At 50.6% G+C, this 13,721-nt stretch overlaps 1 protein-coding gene across 2 annotated transcripts in view; it reads left to right on the top strand.

The window, feature by feature from the left end:
• FANCM (FA complementation group M) overlaps window positions 1–13,721 on the top strand; it is a 55,709-nt gene that overhangs the window by 18,990 nt on the left and 22,998 nt on the right. The window contains exons 5-11 of one of the 2 annotated variants that reach the window (XM_066189193.1): window positions 1,675–1,806; window positions 2,567–2,699; window positions 2,894–3,022; window positions 3,443–3,544; window positions 5,129–5,313; window positions 6,102–6,308; window positions 9,197–9,425. In XM_066189193.1, the coding sequence (XP_066045290.1) occupies window positions 1,675–1,806; window positions 2,567–2,699; window positions 2,894–3,022; window positions 3,443–3,544; window positions 5,129–5,313; window positions 6,102–6,308; window positions 9,197–9,425 (1,117 nt within the window). Of the gene's footprint in view, window positions 1–1,674; window positions 1,807–2,566; window positions 2,700–2,893; window positions 3,023–3,442; window positions 3,545–5,125; window positions 5,314–6,101; window positions 6,309–9,196; window positions 9,426–13,721 lie in introns of both variants that reach the window. The other variant, XM_066189192.1, reaches the window with a different exon arrangement.

The following is a 13,721-nucleotide window of genomic DNA, read 5'->3' as shown; positions in this document are numbered from 1 at the left end:
AGTAACGCTGCTGTCACTGATGATGGCAATTATTCCCACTCCCTTCCTTAGGGTTTTAGATTAGATATTGGGAATTGGGAATTCCTGGCTGGGCTGGAATTCCCAGAGCAGCTGTGGCTGCCCCTGGATCCCTGGCAGTGCCCAAGGCCAGGCTGGACATTGGGCTTGGAGCAGCCTGGGACAGTGGGAGGTGTCCCTGCCCATGGAACTGGAAGGGATTTAAAGTCCCATCCTGTGATTCTGTTTTCATTTTAATGCCACACGAGTTCTGCACACAGAATAAGAAGATAAAAGATGACCTATAAATAAAAAATATTACCGACTAAACCATAGGAATAATCAAAGCAAGCAGACAGAAGTTAAACTGAGCTGCCCCTGCACTGCCAGAGCATGAGCAGCAGGTGCTTGTTAAGGATATTTGTGCATCCCAACAGGATCTGGGAGCTCAGATCCTGGAGTAACAAATGGGATGTTGTTACTCAGGGATGAACACAGGCTGAGTCCTACACAGGCCCTTCTTTACCTGCCAGGACGTTTTCTCCCCAGCAGCTCCAGGCCTGCTGGCATCAGTGTTGGAAGCCTGACTTAGGCCTGGCTTTATTGGTTTAGGTGGCTGCTTTTCAGTGGGCTGAAGGGACACTAAAGGGATTTAAGCCTTTATTACTCTGCAGCTCTTTTAGGGCAGGGCAGCTGTGCTGCTGCTGCTGGAGCACCTGGAAATCTTGGGAAACTCGGTGTGCATGTCAGTCAGCTTTGGAGAAGCCTGTTCTTGTGCACTGGGATGTTTTCGGGGCCCTTGGCCAAGGGGGCCAACAGGCTGTAAACAGCGTTTGTAGGACAAATCTGATTACTGCAATTACGGCAGAGTTAGTGCTCAGGCCAAACTAAGTCCGTGGAAAAATCCTGACCACCTAAGGCTGGGAAACAAAGAGGAAAAAACAGGATTAAGATGCATTAGTGCAGGTTCTTGTCCTTGCTGCAGCGAGGTGGAAAGCCAGGTACATGTGATGTTTGAAAACAAGCTGTGTTTTGGGGTGGGATCTGCAGGAAATGGGACACGCTGCTGTGCCTGTGCCTGGTCCTCTCTGCTCGTGTGGCTCAACTCCCATCCCTTCCCCACACAGATTCTGGGCGTGTTGGCCAGTCCTTCACCCAGGTTAGTCTTCTCAGAGGTGAATCCAAGTGTTCCTGGGGTCAAACTGCCCCTGGAGTGTGAGCAGTGAGAGGGGAGCTGCAGCCCCTGATGTGTACCTGGGTGTCCGTCCCATCCCCGTCCCTCTCTGCTGGGTCGGCCCCTGTTCCATTCCACATCCCAGGGGGAGTTTCCCCTCCTCGCTTCCTGGGTGGATCCAGGGTTATCCTGGGGCAGGAGGCCCCCAAGGATCCTGGAGTCCGACTCCTGACCCTGCACAGGACACCCCAATAATCCCACCCTGTGTCTAAGAGCCTTGTCCAGGTGCTCTGGCAGGAATTTTGGGAATTAACCTAAAAACATCCTGATGATGGAGAGCCTTCCACTGAGGCAGAGCACCTGGTGCTCCGAGCTCAGCACAGCTCACTTTGAAAACTCCTCTGTCTCAAACAAAACCCATGAGCTGCTCATGCTCTGTATAAAAATAAAATCGTTTCAAAGGGCTCAGCCCTCCCTTCCCCTGTGCTGGGTTTTGGTTGCAGGTGCTGGAAGCGTTTGCTGGGCGCCTGATCCAGGTGGGAGTTTTATCCAGGAGGGAAATTCCCAGCCTGACCAAGTACCAGATCATCCTGGCCAGGGATCAGTTCAGGAAGAACCCCTCTGCACAGCACGCAGTAAGTTCTTCATTTATTTCATGCTATTAAAGTGGTGAATAAATAGGAATAATCCATAACTGCAGCATTTCTGGAGACATTTTAAGTAGATTTTTGGTTTTAGCCATGGAATAAGATGTCACAGAATCACAGCACGATTTGGGATGGAAGGGATCTTGAAGATCATTTATGAAATCTATAAAATATTCCTAATTAGTCCACATCTCAGGGTGCCAGTATAGAAGAGTTAAGGAAAAGATCACCATCTCCATTTAAGTGAACTTTGAGAACTTGCATTGTGATCACTGACAGCCAAGTTTTCATTTTCCCCTCAAAAGTGTATTCCTGCTCCTATTTTGTTAGTAAATCCTCATGGAATGGTCAAATTTTGTAAACTTAAAGGAAATTCCCTAAAAAAAAAAAGACTGTGTGCCTCCAAAAGAGCAATGGGAAATCTCCTTCGCTGTAAGCAGGGCAACTTTCCTGCCTTAATTCCATAGCCTGGGTGGATGTGCCAGAAATCCCTGGTTTTCCCAAATGCTGCTGGCTCTGCTGTCAGAGTGTTGATGAGCTCATTTTGGGAGCTAGCAGAGGCATTTTGGAGGTGGAAGAGGATTGCCTTCACTGAGCTGTGTGCAGTCCGTCCCCTGAGGGCTCTGAAGGACAGACTGCTCCCTGGCCATCACTTTGGGGTTTGCTCCGGTCTCGGGCAGGAATTGCAGTGGGATTCCTGCTCCTCAGCCACCTCCTAATTCAGTTGGAATCGGCTTTTGTCCCCCAGGGAATCCATCAGGGCATCATTGAAGGAGACTTTGCCCTTTGTATCAGTCTGTACCACGGCTACGAGCTGCTGCTGCAGATGGGAATCCGCTCCTTGTTCATCTACCTGTGGGGAATCATGGATGGATCCAAAGGTGAAATGTCCTCAGGAGCATCCCTGCTCTCAGCTCCACTCTTCTCCTCTCATTTACCTCGCTGCTTTGGCACAAAACACCTGAAAGGAGGAGGGGTTGCAGGTGGATTTGGTGGGTTTGTTCCCCTCATGTGAAAGGCAGAGTGTGTCTGGGGGAGCAAACGGAATCCTGAGTTGTCCCAACTCTCTCCAAAGGCTTATCCCGCACCAAGAACGAGCTGGGGCGCAACGAGGACTTCATGGAGCTCTACCAGCAGCTGCAGGAAATGTTCTCAGACTCTGCTGGGACTCCTGAGGGTGGAAATGTTTGCAAGAACACAACAGGTCAGGATTTCTCCCTTTGGGACAGAATATTCCTGTTTCAAAGTTGTGCCGCTCTTTATTCCTGATTGAATTCCCAATATTCTGTCTCTCCCTCTTTCTTTCTCTCCCCTTGGTGGCTTTAGCTACTTGCAAGCAAGTTTTCAATGTTTGAAGTGTTTAATTTCCTCTAAAATGAAGGATAAAATACGACTGTTTCACTGTAAAGTCTTTTCCAGTGTTACTCTAACGAAAGTCACGGCACTTTGTCAAAAACTGGATTTAACAAATATTCTGCTGTCAGCAGTTTATTGTTTTGTTTAGAAGCAGTATCAGGATTTGGATCTGACTCAGGTAATTACAGTGGGAGGGAATGAAGTTCACTGAACCTTCCTGCTTGTTGCAGGTTTATTTGGATCTTTCATTCCTTTATTTCCTTTCCAGCACTGGGAAAGAAAAAGGAATTTGTCTACAGCCATCCAAAATTAAAGAAATTGGAGGAAATCGTAATAGAACACTTCAAATCCTGGAAGCAGAGATGTTCTGGTGAGTGCCAACAACTCAGAGGAAAGCCTGGGAATGGAAACAAGGAATATCTTCCTTTGTGCTGTTTTATTGCTTTGATTATTTGTGCATCTTTGCCTCTAGAAGAACTTCACCAAAAGATCTTTATGGGATAAAACTTCCTATAAATTCCCATTATTAATTTGATATAAACTGCACTAACAGCTGAGTAAAACAGGAACAGGGAGCTCATTCCTGGGGCTGCCACGTTTCCTTCTGATCCTGTCCCAGTTTGTCCTGGCTGCCAGTCCCTCCTGCAGAGTTCCATGAACACATTTAAGGACATTGAGGATAAAAGTTGTGATATCCAGCCTGAGGATAAGAATTAACAACTCTAAAGGCATCAATTTGAAGTTCAAACCCTTCAGTTACATTCACCTGTCTCTCGTTCTTTTTCGTCTTGATGAAGACATCATTCAGACCTCTTTGGCTTTGGGATGTTTCGGCTTCTTGATTCCAGCCTTTGGAATGATGACATGAGTAATAATAACATTTGTATTGCATCTTGTTCACTTTCTCTCTTGCCTGTTTGGATCGTTGTGCTCTGTGAAGTTCTGATAATATCTAACCTGCCCTTCCCTCTTTTTTGTGTGTTTTGTTTCTCTCATGGATGCAGTGTTCTCAGCAAACCTTTGAAATGGCTGATGCTTTCCAGCACGCGACTTTGTTTCCCAATTCTGGATTTGTAACTTTATGATATGTCCCAATGCATTTAATGCAATTCACTCCTTTTTTCCCCTTCCCATTCAGAGTTCTTTCTGTCCTCCCAACCTCCCTCCCTCCTTTTCCCTCCACTTCAAAAACTCTACATGGGATTTAAGGTCCCTTCCCAAGCCAAATCCTGGGATTTAAGAAGGATTGAGAAAAGGCATCACTCCGACTCCAGGCTTTTTATTATTAACCGAACCTTTGACTTTTAGGAAATGATAATTATAGATGGAAAAGGTCAGGATTTGCCTGTCCAAACCAGCATCTCCCATTTCCATCCCAAGCCTTGGGCACTCACTGATGGCTCTGCTTGGGTTTGGATGGGATGTTGGGAAGGAATTCCTGGCTGGGCTGGAATTCCCAGATTTGCTGTGGCTGCCCCTGGATCCCTGGCAGTGCCCAAGGCCAGGTTGGACATTGGGCTTGGAGCAGCCTGGGACAGTGGGAGGTGTCCCTGCCATGGCAGGGGTGGCACTGGGTGGGATTTAAGGTCCCTTCCAACCCAAACCAATCTGGGATTCTGATTCTGCTGTCCTGAGGGTCCTGAACTGGAGAAATGGAGACAACAGCATCGTGAACTTCATTCCAAAACATTCCTTCCCATCCAACCCCAGCTTTTCAAAGTGACTTTAGTAAGATAAAGTCAGATGAAGACATTCTCATTCTCACATTCCCCAAAATCAGAGCATGCTTTGATCCAAAGAGGAGTTTTTCAAGGAGGTGGATCTTGGAGCAGTTTCTGCCCATTTTCTCTTCCCATTAAGTGAGACGAGAGCTGTGATTGTGTAACCTGTGGGAGGTTCCCCATCCTTTTTTGCTATAATTCCATTAAAACCTGCCCATTTTCAAATCCAGCAGATGAAGGCAAGAGTGGAAGCTCAGCTGGGGACACGAGGGTGATGATCTTCTCCTCGTTCCGGGACAGCGTGCAGGAAATCGCGGAGATGCTGGCGCGGCTCCGCCCGGCCGTGCGCGCCATGACCTTCGTGGGACACTCCACAGGGAAGAGCACCAAAGGCTTCACCCAGAAGGAGCAGCTGGAGGTGAGGAAAGAGGAGGCCTGGGCTAGGAATTGGTGAGAAAGGGCATTAATTGTGTGAATAACTCCAGGGGTATGGGCTGTGTGGGAGGGGCTGAGCTTTCAGTGTCGTTGGTAAATCCCTGTGGAGTCCAGTGGTTTCCAGAGAATCCAAAATTGTACTCATTGAGCAAAATAATTTATTTATAAAAATATATCTATTTATATCTCAATATTATAATATTTATGTTAACAAATGCTAAGTTTAAATGTCAAAAATCTGGGGGAAGATGCAAATACGTGCTGTAGGAATTTTATTTTTCTTCTAGGTAGGAATGACAAGATCTATCATTAAATTCTAATCTAGCAAAGCTAAAAAAAAAAAAAAGACAACCCCTAAAATATTTAAATGCTGAGTTGGGAGGATCAGTTTTACAAGAATACCGTGGTTGGAGACAGAATAAGGTGTGCTTTTTTCCCTTTATTTTGGGGAAAAAAACCTCTTTATTTTAGAGCTGAGTTGGAGAGTTGAGTTGACGAGTTGAGTTGGAGAGTTGAGTTGGAGAGTTGGAGAGTTGAGTTGGACAGTTGAGTTGGAGAGTTACTTGGAGAGTTACTTGAAGAGACGGTTTAGTTCAACTCTTCTGTTTTAGAGTTCAAGAGTTGAAATGCTGATGTTGGTCTCACTGGGGTGTGCTGTCGGATCACAAGGCAGCAGCTGGGAAATTTAAAACCACAAAACTCTGTTGTTTGGGGAATACAAATCACTTTTCCTGGCTGAGCCGCTCGATCCCATTCCCGCTGTCCCTGCAGGTGGTGAGGAGGTTCCGCGAGGGCGGCTACAACACCCTGGTGTCCACCTGCGTGGGCGAGGAGGGGCTGGACATCGGCGAGGTGGATCTCATCGTGTGCTTCGACGCGCAGCGCAGCCCCGTGCGCCTGGTGCAGCGCATGGGCCGCACCGGCCGCCGCCGCCACGGCCGCATCGTGGTCATCCTGGCCCAGGGCCGTGAGGAGAGGGTGAGTGCGGTCAGGGAGTGCCTGACCCTCAGGGGTCATCCCAGCCCCTGGCCCTGCCCAGAGCCCCAGCAATCCCACCCTGGGCACCCCTGGCAGCGCTGTCCAAAGGCTCCTGGAGCTCTGGCAGCCTCGGGGCCGTGCCCATTCCCTGGGGAGCTTTTCCGGGGCTTATTCCACCCTCTGGGGGAAGAACCTTTCCCTGATCTCCAACCTAAACCTCGCCTGGCACAGCTCCAGCCCTTCCCTGGCTCCTGTCCCAGGGAGCAGGGATTGGAGCTGTCCCTTGGGATGAAGCTGTGGCCCCCAGTGAGTGTCTGCTCAGCTTCCTCATTCGGTGTTACAGGAAACTCCAGCACAGAGCCCTGGAATGGTTTGGGAGGGAAGGGACCTGAAAGATCCTCCAGTTCCTCCTCCTGCCACGGCAGGGACACCTCCCACTGTCCCAGGCTGCTCCAACCACAACGTCCAGCCTGGCCTTGGGCACTGCCAGGGATCCAGGGGCAGCCACAGAAAATCTGGGAATTCCAGCCCAGCCAGGAATTCCCAGTCCCCAATCTCCCATCCAGCCCTGCCCTGTGGCAGTGGGAAGCCATTCCCTGTGTCCTGTCCCTCCATCCCTTGTCCCCAGCCCCTCTCCAGCTCTTCTGGAGCCCCTTCAGGCCCTGCCAGGGGCTCTGAGCTCTCCCTGGAGCTTCTCCTCTCCAGGGGAGCATTCCCAGCTCTCCCAGCCTGCCATGTCACCGAATTCTTAAACTGAAACTCCGAGATTCCAGGGGTTTTCCAGGGGTGCAGAGGAAGGTGTGGGGCAGGGGGTGGAGCTGGCAGGGGGCACTGGGAGGGCTGGTGGTGACACTGGGCACTCACGCTGCAGCTGTGGCGGGGCTGGTGACGCCACCGGCGCTCAGAGCTGGCTTTAGTGGCCGCGCTCTTGCGTGTGAGGATGAGGAGATCAGCTTAGGTGCAAATCCACTTTGGCTGGGTTCCTGCAGCCCAGCCCTCCAGCAGAGCACAATTAATCATCCCTGAGTACAGGCTGTCCCTCTGGACATCCGTGTCCAGCTGGAAACGTGCTGGGACCTGGGGGAATCCCACCACAGCCGTGCCTGCTGCATCCCACAGCCCTGCAGGGTCCGGGCTCATCCTTGGAATGCGTCGGGGCAGGATTTGGGCAGGACAGGCTGAGCACTCCCTGCTGCCATCACCTGTGCAAGGGGGTGCAAACCAAGAAATCCAAGATCTGTAAATCAATTGTAAAGCCAGAATTTCAGACTCTTGGTGCCGTGTCATTGATTCCGGTCAATGCTGTAGCTCTGGGTGGGATTTGTAGGTGGCAGGGATTTAATTCGGAATGAGACTGCCAAGAATCCTCCCCGGGGGGGGGAAAAGTTTCCCCTTTGAAGGGATGGGAGTTAAAAATGATAAACCTGAGCAGAGCTGGTAAATGGATATTTTTTCAATGCTGCTCACGGAGGCTGGTTGCTATTGAAAGCTCTGCTCTGTAATGGGATATAAAATAGTCCCTTAAATTCCTTGGAGCTTCACTTAAGTAGTTGGATTACTGTGTTGTCCAGATTTTCTCAGATATCTTTGAAGCAGAGCCTCCCCCCAGGTAGAATAGTCATTAGATTTTTTTTTTTTTTTTTTTTTTTAAATTTGAAGTCAGGAAATAAGTTTAATTGCAAACCAATATTGTCTTGGTGGATTTGTTTGGTTTTTCTTGAGGGTGTCTTTTGGGGTTTGTGTTGGGGGGTTTAAGTTTAACAGAACTGGAAAGAGGCTCAATGTGGAGGTTCTTCCCCATCACTTAATTTGCAGCTAGATAATTAATAACCATGTCTTAATTTATGGGAATTTTTGGGGGGTTTTTTGTGTGTGGTTTTTTTTTTTCTTCATTTTGATTTTCGGGGTTTTTCTCTTTTGCTTGGTTTAGTTTAAAGGTTGTTTTTAGTCAAACCGCTTCAGGTCAATCCCAAAGCTTTTGGAAGATGTTTTATCGGGAGAAAGGGGTCAGGGCAGGTCTGGGAATGTGACGTTGGCAGGAATTTCCATGAGCTCAGTGTTTATTCCGTGGTTCCCACGTGTGTTCCCAGGGCAGCCTCTCCACGTGGCAGCTCCCGTGTGTCCCAGGCCCCTGGAGCTGCTGGGATGAGGTTTGGGATGTCCCCTGGAGCTCCTCAGCCCAGGACAGGGAAAAGCCACCAAAGTCACAACTCTGTGATGCTGCTGATTTAGTAACACCGTGTTTTTCAGCCGTAAAAACCCTGGGGTTTGTTCTAGGGTTAAAATTCATTTCTTGGAACGCTTGAGGGGTTTCATCAGAGCTGCCTGTGGGCCTCTTCCAGTTTTATTCAGGGAGCATCTTTCTTTGCTCCCTGAAATCATCCCTGTCAGGTGGCAGCTGCCCCCCTGTGCCACTGAGGGGCTCAGCACAGAACCTCCTTGGGGGAGGCACTTCCAGAGGGAAACCCCAGTTCCCCTCCTCACTTTCTCCAGCTTTGCCGTGGTTTCTCCACTGCACAATAAAACGGGAGTGTAATTAAAAGGACTCCGAGCACTCATGACGTCAGCAAATCATCTCGGGCCTTTTTTATTGCTTGAGCTCCTTTCCCTGCCTCTGATGTAATCTCATTTACATCATCCCTGTATCAGTGGCAGATTGTAACTGCCCCCAGGCGAGGGCTGCGCTCCTTTCTCGCTCTCCAGTGCTGTGCCTGCTCCTGGGCCATGAAAAAAAACCCCCAAACCAAACAACACCTTGCTGAGGGGACAGAAAATAATGAGGAACCCCAGAGACACTGAGGTGTTCTTTTAGTTTCGATCAAATGCTGTGAAAAAAAAAAAACCCCGATCGATCGGCAGATGATTTCTCCGTTTCCCTTCTCTTTCAGACGTACAACCAAAGCCAGTGCAACAAAAGGAGCATCCACAAAGCCATTTCAGGGAACAAAACCCTCCGTTTCTACCAGCACAGCCCACGGATGGTTCCGGAGGGCGTCAATCCCAAAGTGCATAAAATGTTCATCGCTGCTGAAAAAGAGGAGCCCAGCACCTCGGGGATGCTTTCCAAAGAGAGGAGATCCAGCTCCCTGCAGCACAGATCTGCTCTCTGTGGCACTGGTAAGAGGATTATGGTGTTTCCAGCAGGGTCATTCTGTCAGCTCTGACGCTGCTCGGGGCTTTTCCTCACAGCTCTGCCTTTGAATATCCAGATCCTGAGTCAGGCCTTTGGTTCATCTTTCCCCATGGAGTCACTCCCTGAAGGTCAGAAACTCCAGCTGCACACAGAGGAGGCAAATGTTCATCACAGAGCCCCAAAATCCCAGACTGGATTGGGTTGGAGGGACTTTAAAGTTCCCATGGGCAGGGACACCTTCCCCTATCCCAGGCTGCTCCCAGCCTCTCCAGCCTGGCCTTGGACACTCCCAGGGATCCAGGGGCAGCCACAGCTGCTCTGGGAATTGTGGCTTTGTAAGTGACAAAAACCCAGAAATGCCTGAAAACCAAAGGATTTTGATGTGAGGAAAAGAAGAAGTCAAGAGTAGGATATTTACGAATCGTGCAGACTCTCTTGCAGGAAAATTAGGAAAATTCTCTTGGAGGCTTTTTAGCTGATGCAGTTCAATGGGGATGCTCAGGAAACTGAACACAATCCTAAGATAGGAAAAAAAGAGCTACTTTTTATAAACACTTGGGAATTTTCATGCCTTTTATCTCTCTGTTAGTGCTTTCTGTAAAGACCAACAGCAACTTCTTGAAAGAAGAAACTCAAAGCCTTGGGAAACTTCCTATTTCTGATTCAACAGACACAGCCGCTGGAAAACAATCAGAGCACAACATGGAGCGAAAATAATCGTTTTGGAGCATTTGTTGGGCTGTCCTAGAAAAGAGAAACGAGCAGGGAGGGCACAAAGAGAACGATAATGCTGGGAATGTTCCTGCTGTGGGAGCAGCACTGCGGGGCTGGAATTACGCAGAGCCTTCTGTGGGAGCCGCGTGTGCAGCTCCCCAGGGCTGGGGGGCTCTGGGTCCCCAAAGTGGCCAGGGTTGGGTCCCCAAAGTGACCAGGGTTGGGTCTCCAAAGTGGCCAGGGTTGGGTCCCCAAAGTGACCAGGGTTGGGTCTCCAAAGTGACCAGGGCTGAGTCCCCAAAGTGGCCAGGGTTAGGTCCCCAAAGTGACCAGGGCTGAGTCCCGAAAGTGGCCAGGGTTGGGTCCCCAAAGTGACCAGGGTTGGGTCCCCAAAGTGGCCAGGGTTGGGTCCCCAAAGTGACCAGGGCTGAGTCCCGAAAGTGGCCAGGGCTGAGTCCCCAAAGTGGCCAGGGTTAGGTCCCCAAAGTGGCCCGGGCTGAGTCCCCAGAATGACCAGGGCTGAGTCCCCAAAGTGACCACGGTTGAGTCCCCAAAGTGGCCTGGGCTGAGTCCCCAAAGTGGCCAGGGCTGAGTCCCCAAAGTGGCCTGGGCTGAGTCCCCAAAGTGACCACGGTTGAGTCCCCAAAGTGGCCTGGGCTGAGTCCCCAAAGTGGCCAGGGTTGGGTCCCCAAAGTGACCACGGTTGAGTCCCCAAAGTGGCCTGGGCTGAGTCCCCAAAGTGGCCAGGGCTGAGTCCCCAAAGTGGCCTGGGCTGAGTCCCCAAAGTGACCACGGTTGAGTCCCCAAAGTGGCCTGGGCTGAGTCCCCAAAGTGGCCAGGGTTGGGTCCCCAAAGTGACCAGGGCTGAGTCCCCAAAGTGACCAGGGTTGAGTCCCCAAAGTGACCAGGGTTGAGTCCCCAGAGTGGCCAGTGCTGAGTCCCCAAAGTGGCCCGGGCTGAGTCCCCAAAGTGGCCAGGGCTGAGTCCCCAAAGTGGCCAGGGCTGAGTCCCCAGAATGACCAGGGCTGAGTCCCCAAAGTGACCACGGTTGAGTCCCCAAAGTGGCCTGGGCTGAGTCCCCAAAGTGGCCAGGGCTCAGTCCCCAAAGTGGCCTGGGCTGAGTCCCCAAAGTGGCCAGGGCTGAGTCCCCAAAGTGGCCCGGGCTGAGTCCCCAGAATGACCAGGGCTGAGTCCCCAAAGTGACCACGGTTGAGTCCCCAAAGTGGCCAGGGTTGAGTCCCCAAAGTGGCCAGGGTTGAGTCCCCAAAGTGGCCTGGGCTGAGTCCCCAAAGTGGCCAGGGTTGAGTCCCCAAAGTGGCCAGGGCTGAGTCCCCAAAGTGGCCAGGGCTGGGTCCCCAAGGTGGCCAGGGCTGACTCCCCAAAGTGGCCAGGGTTGAGTCCTCAATGGTGGCCAGGGTTGAGTCTCAAAGTGGCCAGAGTTGATTTGCCAAAGGTGATCAGGGTTGAGTCCCCAGATGTGGCCAGGGTTGAGTAGCCAAGGTGGCCAGGGCTGAGTCCCCAGGGTGACACTCAGGCCGAGTCCCCAGGGTGACACTCAGGGCTGAGTCCCCAAGGTGACACTCAGGCCGAGTCCCCAGGGTGAGCAGGGCCGAGTCCCCAGGGTGACACTCAGGGCTCAGTGCCCCTCCTGCCAGCCAGGGCTGCCCTGTGCAGGTCACTGAGCACCAGCCTTGTGCTGAGTCCCTTTCATTGCTGGGTGAACCAGGGGCTGCTCCTGATTTTGGTGACACTCAGGATAAAGCTCCAAAAGAGGACAAAGAAAGGAATTGATTCTTTTGCATTTTCTCTTCATTTTTGGGCCCGTTTGCAGGATTAAAAATGGGCAAAGCTGGCAGCAGTGGGTGAGCTGGGTGTGTTCTTGTCTCTGCTCTCACTTGGTCGTCGAGGTCCAGTTCATCCCTCAGGTTTCTCCGTGGCAGACACTGAGCTGTCATGGGCTGAGTTATGGGAATTTCAAGCATTCTTCCTGTTTTCCTGTCAAAATAAATACAGTCATGGAATCCTTTAGGTTGGAAAACCCCTCTGAGTCCACTGAGCCCAAGCATTCCCCAGCACTGCCACACGTCCCCAGGTGCCCCATGCACAGGGCTGTAAATCCCTCCAGGGATGAGGTCTCCAGCACTTCCCTGGGCACTTCCACGGCCTTTCCATGAAGGAATTCCTCCCCATGTCCAGCCTGAACCTCCCCGTGGCACAGCTTGAGGCTGTTTCTTCTGATCCTGTCACTCATTACCTGAAAAGTATTTCCTGTTCTTCTTAATTTGATCCAGTTTTTATTAATTGTACACCCCTCTTTCACTTCAAAACCTCTTCCATAACTTTTTTCTGTCAGCACCAGAGGGATCCAACGTCTTGTGCTGCCCCATCATTGACCACGTGTGTCCTTCATTTTTTAGGGCTCTCCTTCCAACATGCAGCAAAAAAAATCCCTTTACTCCGTAAGCCTCTTGTATAATTTCTTCTATTTTAAGATTCTTTTTTCTCCCTGATTTTTGGGGTTTGTTTTTTTGGGGGTTTTAAAGTGAGGAGCATGTTAATATTGCTGTTCCTGGGAGCTGAATCAGTAATTCCTTTTTCTTTTGGCTTTTGTCCAGATGAAATCTCATTTTTTCAATTCTTCTGCTGGTTCTCCACTATTCTTCTACTCCCTCATTCCAGATGGATCAGTTTTGAGTCATCAGCAACCCTGGATTTTATTTGATTTTACAATTTCGCGTTTTTTTTCTATAATTGCTGGTTTTATCCTAATGATAATTGGTTTGGACTCACTTTTTAAGATTACCAACACCTGCTTTAACTGTTTAGTCCTCTGTGTGGTTTTCATGCCTTTCCAGTGGCTAATTTTTGCTCTCTTCCCACTTGAAGAATAATGAAAGTACGTTGGTTCTGGAAAAAAACCAAGGAAAAGCACGTGGATTGAGTGCTGTGTTTGTGTCTGGTAGGGCCTGGCATCCCTCACTCGGAATGTTCCGGAGGATAATTTCCCATGGGACAGCACCAGCTGCCTCCTATGGAGGGGACAGGCTGTGCCAGGGACGGCGGGACGTGGTGATTCCCAGCCCTGGATCCAAACAGCCTTATCAGCCTGACTGAGGATGGGAATGTTCCTGTGCTCCCATTCTCTGGTGGCAGCAGTCCTGTTTGTCCAGGTCCTTCTTTCTTTGTGTTTGAGAAACATTCTGGGCATCCACAATCCTCCCAGTGCTCCTCAGCAGGAAGCCCAGAGCTCTGGGAATCATCTGTTCCCAAGTTGTGCCAGCTGCTCCAGGGCTCCTTGCCTGGCAGGCTTGCAGCACGGATCACCCGGGCTGATATCAGGGGATCATCTTGTCTCTGTCCCACGCAGCTGCAGCTTCACAGCACTGAAGTCATTGTTGTTCTCTGATGGGGCTGGATGACAACAGATCCTCAGGAACAGGGAATGGGCACGGCCCCGGGGCTGCCAGAGCTCCAGGAGCCTTTGGACACTCCTCCCAGGGATGGCCAGCGTGGGATTGTTGGGGTGTCAGGGATGGGACGGGGCTGGGCTGGGTGGTCTTTGTGGG

The sequence above is a fragment of the Chamaea fasciata genome, unplaced genomic scaffold (genome assembly GCF_029207755.1).
Source record: "Chamaea fasciata isolate MVZ Bird 193981 ecotype frontalis unplaced genomic scaffold, bChaFas1.0.hap1 SCAF_7, whole genome shotgun sequence".
NCBI lineage: Eukaryota > Metazoa > Chordata > Aves > Passeriformes > Sylviidae > Chamaea > Chamaea fasciata.
Note: the sequence above shows the minus strand (reverse complement) of the source record. Positions and strands in the feature narration are given on the sequence as shown.